At 45.4% G+C, this 10,751-nt stretch overlaps 1 protein-coding gene across 1 annotated transcript in view; it reads right to left on the minus strand.

The window, feature by feature from the left end:
• Positions 1-252: 252 nt before the first annotated feature.
• TP63 (tumor protein p63) overlaps positions 253-10,751 on the minus strand; it is a 103,305-nt gene continuing 92,806 nt past the window's right edge. The window contains exons 11-14 of the mRNA XM_027647561.1: positions 6,478-6,635; positions 5,398-5,542; positions 4,468-4,561; positions 253-3,209 (exon numbers count right to left, since the gene is read on the minus strand). Of these exons, the coding sequence (XP_027503362.1) occupies positions 2,913-3,209; positions 4,468-4,561; positions 5,398-5,542; positions 6,478-6,635 (694 nt within the window). The 3' untranslated portion in view covers positions 253-2,912. The remainder of the gene's footprint in view (positions 3,210-4,467; positions 4,562-5,397; positions 5,543-6,477; positions 6,636-10,751) is intronic.

The raw sequence follows: 10,751 nt of genomic DNA on the forward strand, positions 1-10,751 counted from the left end.
AAAAGGCAGAACACAGTTCAGCAAGAGGCTTACAGGGCTGACCCGTTCCATCTGTGTGTGATGGCACCTTATAACACACCCTCGTGACATGGATGCTGTGGGGATGAGAAAACTGCACCCATGGGCAAATGTGACACTAAGCCTCAGCTGCTCAGAGGAGGACACAGCAGCAAACGCTCCTGCTCATTTCCAAAAAGGCGCACATGCAAAAAAAGAAGTTGTTTGGCAATTCAATGTCATTTTCAGTTTGGCTTTTATTTTCAGTTACTTCAACAACAAGGTGTTCCAAAACACATAATGATCTCGGTGCAGACAAGACTGTCATTGCTACAAGCATTGGCAGATTCTCAGCTCATAATGCTTCGAGGCATCAAAACAACAACAACAAAATCACAGCTCTACAGGGGAGGGTAAAAGCTACAGTAGTTCAAACTCACTTGTAGATTCCAGATATACCCAAGTGGGCTCCATATCCCATGGAAATAAGGTTTTCACAGCATATATTTTTATTGTTCATGATGCATCAGAAAAGCTCCATCTCACTGCTGAGTTGAAAAGTAGACACTGAAGTTCTTGTACCCAGACTCTGGGCACAGCACTAACTGCATTAACCTTTATAGTAAGAAGCTTCCTAGTTCCTACAAATTATTTGGGTCTTTAGCGTCAATATTAGTACAATACTGTAACAGCTTAGAAAGATGCAAAACCTTGGACGTGAGAAGGGCACAGCCTAATTCACCTCCAAGAATTTGTGAAGTATCCGCGCCAACACTTTCCCTGCACTATCACTGCCCCATTGAATTAATTATTGTATCAAGAGCAGAATGACTTTCTCCCTTTGTACCATATAGAAAAAAAATTAATAGACACAGTAAGTTCTCACACTGAGCATGTTAAATACTTTGAAATCTAGGACACTGCTCTTTGAAGTGTTACAAAATAAAATGATAAAACAGGCTTTCAGTACCTGCCCCCTCCCTCCTCAACTGCAAAGTAACAGGAATCTCAGTATGAAAAATACAAATATATTCTTCCAGTCACTAGTTATTTGTTACAAGGTATAGTGTAAGCGTTCTGCATAAAAATAATAATTAAAAAAAACCCCAGAAAAACAAACAACATTTTATTGTGGTTCTGTGTGACCCAGTAGCCCAAGAAGAAATAAAAATTCCCGTGTTCTGCTGTAGGAAAACAAAAATTACACATACAAAAAACATTTATATACACATTTTACAGTAACCATCTGGCATTACCATTTATAGCTAACCCAGCTTGCACAGTTACCAAAAGGCAGTTTTTGAACACAACGCAGACCCGGTACAGCAGACAGATGGAGGGTGCTAACCATACTGGACTTAAATGAAATACATGGCACACAGCAGGGCCCAGGAAACAGCCACTGCATTGAAACGAGATTGTTCAGCTGTAGCAAGGTAGGATGACAAGTCATTTAAGCTGCTTTTTTCATCTTTCCCCAGCCAAAAAAGGTCAGACTTACTGTTAAAAAGAGCAAGCCAACTTCAAAGCAGCTGTGCTGAGCCTTGCTCCTCAGCTTACGTATATTTTGTATTCACCTTGGCCTATAAAAATGTAAAAACACACTGCTCAGTTACTTGTCCACAGGACCACTGGCAGTCAGAGGAAATGCCTCAGAGCACCTATGAAGCACATCTGTTGTAGAGTACATAAAGAAAAAAACAGAGATAAATCAAGTTCTCATGTAAACATTACTTATTGTAGTAACAACACCCATATTACCAGGTCCTTGATTTAAGGCAGTTGGCAGTTATTTCTTTTTTTATTATCCACTTCTAGCTGCTTGTCACTTAGCCTATAGTTAATAGCAACAAAATACAACAGGCTATGGCCTATCAGAGATATATCTAAAGACAGTTCTACTTTACATGGGAGGAAACCAATCTAGCCTGGTCTAAATAAAAGATTGTCTGAGTTTAAGATGGCTGAAGCCCTACAGATCAGTGTGCAGCTCTTGGTCCTCCATTCAACTGGAGGTTAGGTGGGTAAATCCCTACGCTAAACTAGCCAGGCTGCATATTTGGCAAAGCCTAATTCTCTAGCTTAAATGTCAGTAGTCATACATCACGGTTAAAGGCTGGCTAGGGGCAGAATTCGAGTGATGTGGCTTTATTTACACTTATAGCCTGAAAGAAGCAAACCAGGACATACATATGAACGTAAATCCAAAACAAGAAGAGACAGCAGGTTTGGTTTTCCCCAGAAGGTGAGGGAAGAGGGAAAAGGGAGAAGTAGGATGCAGGTGCCGTAAGTGCTGGCCTGCCCAGCAAAGTGCATGTGCTGTCTCCGCTGGAGAATATCATACATGAACAGAGCACTCAGCTCCATGGGAAGAGGCTGTTTAAGAGCAACATTTAAGAGTAAGATGGTCAGTTCAGGGTTTGGTTGCTTTAGGTTTTTTGCATTTGCTGTTGGCGTGGGTTTGGTTGTTTGGTTTTGGTTTTAGGGTTTTTTTTGCCTTTAAAAAAATTTTATTTTAACCTTTCTGCTTTTCAAAGTGGGATCACTGGATGACAGAAACAAGTTTGCATGTCAGGACGCCCACAATGTGTGTGAGGATTCAAAAGTCAAGAAAAGAAGCCCTCTCCCCAAAGGAAAACATGAAACAAGAACACCACCTTCTCAAGAAGGTCAACGGTTTTCAAGGAAACACCACCCGCCTTCCCCCTTCGCTCAGCTCTTCCCCTTGCAAGAGCTGGGGTGGAGGTCACAGTCCAGGAGTATGACCTAGACAGCATCAAGGGCATAACCGGGCACGAGTGAGCAAGAAGGTTCCCTCTGCCCTTCGTCCAGGGGTGCAGTACCAAGCAGAAGGAAGACAAATGAAGGGCTGAGCAGTTTGTGGCCGAGGCGGGGTGGGGGGGCGTCCGGGGGTCTCACTCCCCTTCCTCCTTGATGCGTTGCTGTTTGTTGCGCCGGGCATCCATGTCGAAGTTGAAGTCGTTCCACTCGTCGCGGGGCGGGAAGGAGATGGTCTGCCGGAGCGTGAAGCGCACGGCGTCGATGACGCGCTCCCCCCGCGTCTCACTGGAGCCCACGCTGACGGTGGAGGCGCCGCTGGGGGTGCGCAGGAGGTGGGGAGGGGAGGAGAAGTCATGGAGCTGCCGGTGGTCCAGGATGCCCTTCCAGATGGCATGGCGGAACTGCTCCGGGATCTTGAGGCTCACCAGATCCTGCAAGGCAAGGCACAGGGCTTAGCAGGGCAATCAATCCCTGGGCAAGACAGGCTCCAGGAGCAAAAGCAGCCACTGGGCCACCCTGCAAATGCCTATGAAGCACCAAAGCTGCTAAAATCCAGGTGGCCACAATACACTGCAGAAGACAAACCACTGACCATGAAAGTGGTGGTTCATTTCTGAACAGGCATGTGGGGCCATAAAGCAGTAAATGGTCTGGTTTTAAGGCACGAGGTCTATTTTTAAGTTACACAAAACACATGTTCATGCAGAAGACATGGTGACCTAAAGCTACATGCTTAACTGGACTGCAAGGCCTCCAAGGCAACCTCAGGGATCTGCTGCTTGTCAGTGGTGGGGTATGCTGGGCTGCTGAAGGTCAATGGCTTTGAAAACTTCCATGTTTATTTCAAAGGCTGCAAAAGGATTTTAGAATCCAAGTCTAAGCTCCAGTATTCAAAGTTCTGGGTCTGACTCTATAGGAACTGTCTTATTTACTCGAACATAACTAAAACTTAATAACAGACACAATCTTTGAAAACTTGTACTTTGAGGCACCATCATTTCTGGTGCAAAACCTGAGGGTTGCATTACCTAAACTCTGGGATACAGGGTATCAGCTTCTGAAAAAATTAGCAACCAACTTTGGTTAATTTGGGTCAGCTTTTCTAATTAGAGCAGCAACAGAAGGAAGGCAGCCCACGCTAGGGAGCAAAAGCACCACAGCCTTCCAAAGTCTCGGAAAAAAAATGGGACAGCCAACTCAGAGGAGAGCAACGGCTCAGGAGAGGAAGCAGCAACCCTGCAGCAAATGCCATGCAAGAGAAAAAAAACCAAGAAACAGGGCTGAGATACCAGTGGCAAGGGAAGATGATTAAGGTAAGGCCAGAAAACAGAAGCAGGGAGGGAAAAATGCAGACCACTTCTGGACAGCCTACTTGTCTGCAGGCGAGCGAGGTGTAAACTGAAACCAAGCCTTGCAGAACTAACAGGCGTGTGGGCTGGGGCCACTTCGGGGGCTAAAACAGAGAGTGGTGGGAAAGGGGAGACACACTTTCTCTGTGCCAGGCAAGGCAGTTACAATGCTGGCCCTGAGTCCAGCCTCTCTTCACCTCACAACATGTCTTCTCTGTGTGCTACAGCCTTAAATCAAACTAATCATGTAAAAATAAAAGTATACTAAGTCTAGATTTCTGACCTCTTTCTAAAGCAGGGCCAAGAGTGCAAACAAAGGAAATGGTGAGGAGTTACTTACATCCATGGAGTAATGCTCAATCTGATAGATGGTGGTCAGCCCCTGGGTCGTGAAATAATCCACACAGGATGAGCAGCCCAACCTCGCTAAGAAGCTGCAGAGGAGGAAGGAAGGAAGGAGAGAGAAAATAGGATCACCCTGGCTGCAACAGCCCAAACCACAGAAAAACCAAACACTCAGCCAATCTGCAGCAATAGGAAACAAAGCTTTCACCCTTGGCTTGACCAAGACATCCCAGGTCAGCAAGCCACATCACTGCTACATCAAACGAGGGAGTCCTTCAGCTCAGCGCCTACCAGACAGCCCTCATGGCAGCACCTTGCCTTAGTCAAGAGCTCGTGCTGCACAGCCTGGGTCTTGGGGCAGGAAGGCTCACACAGACCCTCCTGCCAGGTCCTGTCACCTAGAAGGTGGTTGAGCCCATGGCAGCCTGCTGCATGCACAGAGGGCTTCAGCAAGGCATGGGGTCTGAGGCTCAGACACACCATGCTCTTCTAATCAGCATATTCCTCTCTAAGTTTAAGGGATTCCTCCTTTATGGGCAGCATCTTTCAACTTGTCTGACCTCTTGAAGGACAGAGGGGCTTCTGACCCCAGCCATAGTTTGTCAAGTGTCCAAAGGGGAAAAAAGAAAAATAAGAAATATTTGCAAGACTGCCTGGCACCCTCAAGCTCCACCAGTCCAACAGATGCTGCATCCCTCAGCTTTCCTGCAGTCCTAACATCCCTGTTTCTCTCAGCTGCTCAGAGGTGGGAATTTGAAGCTCGGTACCCAGAGGGTGCCAGCCACACAACTGCCAAGGGCCCAGGGGGATCCAGTGCTCCAGTAGAATGAGACATGTAACCCGGCAGGACCCTTCAGGCTCCTGACACAAGGCCTGTGCTCACTGTGGGTGGGAAACATGCGCCGGGCAGCCTGCTCCCGCTCACCTGACGATGCTGCAGTCTGAGGGGTATGGAGGAGGGGGGGTGCAGTGGGACGTTGAAGGCATGGAGAGGGGAGGAGGCAGCGCCTGCGTGGGGCTGAGGCCATTCATGTCACCGGTCATGGCCATGTGGGTGCCCATCATGGGAACTGGAGGAGAGAAGGAGGAGCACATTGTTACCCAGGCATCCCCAGACCCCTGCTTCGCCCCCAGCATGGCACAGAAGGACAGCACCCACAGCCCAAGCAGCCTTAATTCCCCTGCAATGCCCTGCACGGGGCGAGCTCACGAGAAGCTTCAGGCAGGGACAAGGACCAGATGACAGACAGTCCTTCAGGAGCCCTCTCCTCACAGGAGCAACTGTCAGCAGTGCCTCCGTCGTGTCACCTTCCCTCACAGATAGGCTTGATAGAAACCTAAGCAAGAAACCTCGTCTTGGCTTGCCCTGCCATGGGAGAGGAGCAGGACAGAGCCAGCAGAGTAACCCAATACAGAAGCCAAACAGCTTTGTTTTCCAAGACAGCAAGAACACCCAAAGGGGATCAGCAACAGGTGTGGGCAAGAGTCCAGTGCTTTCGAAATAAACAAATAAATAAATAAATGAAAAACAACCAAAAGAAAACCCAACAAAACTCAGCCCCCAGAACCATGTCTGTCATCCTGGATTTACAGGCCTGCTGGGCACTCTTCAGCAGCCAGGAGGAACAGAGTTGTGAGATGCAGATATTTCCTCTTAAATTAAGAAGTGTCTTAATTGAACTGAGGGAAAAAAGTCTTGCTAACATTTGCATCTCCTGTGCTGGGAAAAGATGAAGAAACAAATCTTGAAAGCCAGAGGACAGTGCAGCCAGCTAGATCTGCAGCAAGAAGCAGCTCTGTTCACCCCTGTGAGGCTCTGAGCAGGATGCTGAAGCCTTGCCCCATGGCACATCAGTGAGCAATATTTATTTGGCTCTGCAGGTTCACAGCAAATGACTCCAGGCTCTCCAGCTTAACACTAGCCACTTGGAGATGCCAAGTCTCCTTGCCCAGACTAGCAGGGAGCACGCAGGGAACAGGAGAAGAAAGAATAAGTGTTTCTTACTGTTGGTTCCCATGCTGTCGGGGATGGTGGTTGGGGTCAGGGCATTGCGCTGCTGGGGGTTGATGAGCTGGCTGACTGAGGGCAGCTTGTTCATGCTGTTCATTTTGCTGAGTGGTGGAGAGTTAGAGCCATAGGATGATTGCGACTGCATGGAGGTCCTGCAAACCAAGGAGAAGTTAGGACAGGAATCACAATGGTTGGTTGTTAAGAATGTGCATCCAAGGGGCTACATGACCTACTGTAGTGAAATCACTGATACCATGGGATCATCGCAGATAAAGATCACTGGGGAGTGAGTCAACAGGACAAGAAGTTTCCCAGGTATTCTTGTCACTTATTTAAAAAAAAAAAAAAAGTGAAATACCAAAAAGGGAAAGTTTTTACTTAAATAAAAAGTTCGGACTAAAAGTAGAGTGCCTATGGAAGTTTTTCAGTTGAAAAGAATATATGCAAAGCCAGCAACCAGCTACCAAAATTCAAAGTGTATTTTTAAGTTAAGTTCTCCTTGTGGTCAAAAACTTTTTTCATAAGAAAAAGAACTGAGGAAGCCATCTCAAACCATTCAAACTACCCCTGACACCTGACTGCAGAAGCAATTCTCAGATCAGGTGGCACTTATCACCTTGGTTTCTCCAAAATTCAGTTATTCATATGATTGGGTTGTTATCAGGTGCATATTTAACAGCCAGAAGCTCTTTGCTCAATACAGATTCCATACACTTTAGGGCCCACTGCCGAGATGGACAGAGCTGCCTGGGATGCCAACAAACAGCTTTTGCTGGTGTTAAGGAAAACTTGGTATCCAAACCCTGCAGGCTGCTTACAAAGAGTATCAGGTTCCTACTACCACTCAACAACAGCATTACCCTCCCTCAAGTCCATCCAGCCCCAAACTCCATCCAGCATACTCATGAACTGGGCCAGAGAGGCTTGCTGGCAAGCTCCCACTGCCCAGCCCTGAGGGTCCCAGCTGCAATCCTGCTGTGTAAGTGATCCAGACTGTGAAGACCAGACTGCTTCTGAACAGCAGCCCAGTTCCCAGATCGAGTTACGGCTGTGGCATCCCATTTCGAGTGGGGTCTTATGTGGGATATGCAGAAAATTATCATTAAAGCCGGTCCAACAGCAGAATTGGCAGAGCACTGCCATGCCACAAGGGAGCAGGTTTTTTTCTCTCTCACCAGGGGCATTTGCAGGACTGGGCAAAGGTTTGGGAAATGTTCCTGCTTCCCAAGCACAAGCACCCTCACAAGCTGTGGTGTTCCTGCAGAGCAGAGGTTGCCCAGCTCACCGCAGAGCCCGGCACTCATATCACAGTGACCCCATGGTGAATGGGGAAGGGCACATTCCCATCTTATTTCCCATTGGGAAACTTGTTCATCTGGGTATAACTGGTTACACCAATTCCTGGGAACTGGCTTTTCTTCTATGCAAATAGAATAGTTATTACTTCAAATAAGCAAAGTGTAAAAGGAAAGAAAAGGCTTATTCCTAGATAATTTATTAAAACCTTCAGCACTCAAGGTCAAGTTCCATACAATTACATTGTCTCCAGCTTCTGTACTTTCAAGACTTGCAGTGTTGGGTGGAGAAAACATCTATGCTAACAGGCTAGAGTATCTAAGGCCCTGAAGAAATGTTACCTAATTACACAATTACAGGAGGTACAGAAGGGTGTGAACTGTCCTTTGGCAGTGAAGATGCAGGACAAGATCCAGCAAACTTCATAGACTCAAGGAAGTGGAAAGCACAAGAAGCTTCACAAATTAATATTAACAATGGCAGCAACTCCCAAGGGGAAGTGAAACTGAGCCATGAAGTTCAGACCCAACTTTTCAGAGTGAAGGGAATGATTCAGATCTGAGGTTTCAATTCCCTAATTATGAAGTTGAGGCCAGCCATGAAATTCAAGTCAGGATGACACCACCCTTAGCCTAAAAGGCTTCTGGATTTAGGACCAGTGAGTATTTCCACTTTACAGGTTCAGGCACCCATCTTAACTGAGCTTCAGCTGACATTAATACACATCTGAAAAGTCTCTTACGGCAAAATCTGCATGATATGCAAGTGAGGAGGTCACCACGTACACAGTGAAATTCCAAAGCAAATCAACAAAGAATTTCACACAGAGATTGGGTTGCATTGTTTGAGGTCAGTAGTGGCCCTATATATCTGCCCTCTCCACCACCAACAGTAATCTCAGCAAAGCTAGTTAGGAGGCTACAAAATACTCTGGGGATAAAAGAAAAAAGAAAAGCAAGCCAACCCAAAGCTTTAGAAAACAAATGCATACTTCAACATATAGCTTAGGGACTCCATTCTTATCTCATTCATACCCATAAGAGTCAAGTTGAAGACAATCAAGCTCAAGTGAATAAAATACAGGAAACAAAAGCATTTTTCTTTGTACCCATACTAGTTTCAACTAAGCTATTCCATCACATAAGCAGATATTTAAAAGGCCTAGAGAAAGCCATCTAACCAAAGAAAAGTTGCAAGATAAACCAAGATGCAAAATTTTATTGAAAATTAATGTCACACATCAATATAGCAACAGCCTTAGAAACACAAGAAAATGTTTTTGGTATTAAGCACAAGGACTACATGGTGTTTGAGGATTCATTTAAAATATATTGCTTTTTTTCTCATTTTCTTTTTGAAACAGATATAAGAATGTCATGCACAGTGATTTTCATTAAAATTGTACTTACTATGTCTCAAGAAAGATTAGAAGTAGAAGCATTAACATTTCTTTGATATCAATGCCAACGAAATGCATTTTAATATCAAGGTATAAGGACTTCAATTAAGAGGCTATTATACTTCTTGGAACGGTCTGATACAAAAGGCACTGAGTCACATTCTGCAACTGATTTTTCTCTCTTCAAGAGGCTATGTAATTATTTAGCAAATAACATTTGTAGTTATGCAAGCTCATATGAGGGCAATTGTCTCTCATGCTTCAAGGCATATACTGATCATCTCAAAAGGTCAGGAAGGAACTTCCTTCTTCTCCCATATATGAACTAAGTTCAGTTCACAGGTTACCTTGTATAACTCTACACTTTCCCAACTCACTGGATACCAGCCCTTCACCAGAGGTAGTTAACTGTTTGGGTAGACCAATTACCTGACTGAGTAGGTGAGTCCCAGAGTCCTCACTGACTAGAGAAGCACACAGCCCTGTAAGCAGCCTTAATGCAAATAACATCAAAGGTTCATTAGCTACAAGAATAAGGCAGTTCAAGCTTAGAGTTTAAGATTTCACCCCATCCCCTATGCCTACAGTTTGCTGCCCCTGAAGACCCAGAGCCAGTCACAATGCAGAAGAACACAAGTAGAATCAAATCTGTCCAGGTCTGTGTCTGCCTTCCCTTACAGGAGCCACAGCAAGGTCACATCCCAAGTTCACATAAGGTCAACGTGCCCATTGGCAATGTTTTTTAAAAGCAAGTTTTCCCACTGGGCTGCATAACACGGGGGTGTCACTGATGTAGTCTAGTAACAGCACACAAGTGACACAGATGATGCTCAGATGCACTCATCTGCTTTGAAAGCCCATGAAGCAGGACACTAAAAAGTAGAGAGATGCCCTTGCTCCCCACATTCCAAAGAGCAAGGAACAGTGCATCTTTTTAACCACACCAGTGTTTTGTAGGCTTGGTAACTAACTGGAAGCATGGAAAGGAGGAGCTCCTGCAGGCAGACAGCACCTAAAGGGACAGGGGGTGGTGATAATAACTCCCCTTGGATTTCAGGTATGGGAATTTCCCAAGGCAGGCAGTGGATGCAATCTGCTCTCCAGGGAATGGAGCTGTAATACAGGGAGTGGATATACATCAACTAGTTGACACAGACCGATATGACCTGACTGACTGATAAGGCCCATTTAGTCCACTTAGTTATTCCTTGAAAGGAAAAAGCTTACTTTCCTGAAGCCCCAGAGATGGTAAAGAAGCAATGAAAAGACAACTGGGAAAAAGTTTTCATTTTATCTGCAGAGGACAGACTACAAAGCAACTAAAATTGCTTTCAGCTCCAGGTATTTCATTAAAAAAAAAAAAAATAGCACCTTCTAAGCACCTTGTAGCTGGAGAGCAAATCAAGTCACCATTAAGATTAGTTTCACAATCATCATCCTCTTATAGCTAAAGTAGGACAAACTGGAAAGCCTTTACAGAGAACAACAGGATCCAAATAATTTACATTCTTGTTTACTGGAAGTCCAAGATGCTGTATTGCCCATCATGGTACAAGAGATTTCCTAGAGGTCA

Source organism: Corapipo altera, unplaced genomic scaffold (assembly GCF_003945725.1).
Source record: "Corapipo altera isolate COAL_440 unplaced genomic scaffold, ASM394572v1 113, whole genome shotgun sequence".
NCBI classification, from domain to species: Eukaryota; Metazoa; Chordata; class Aves; order Passeriformes; family Pipridae; genus Corapipo; species Corapipo altera.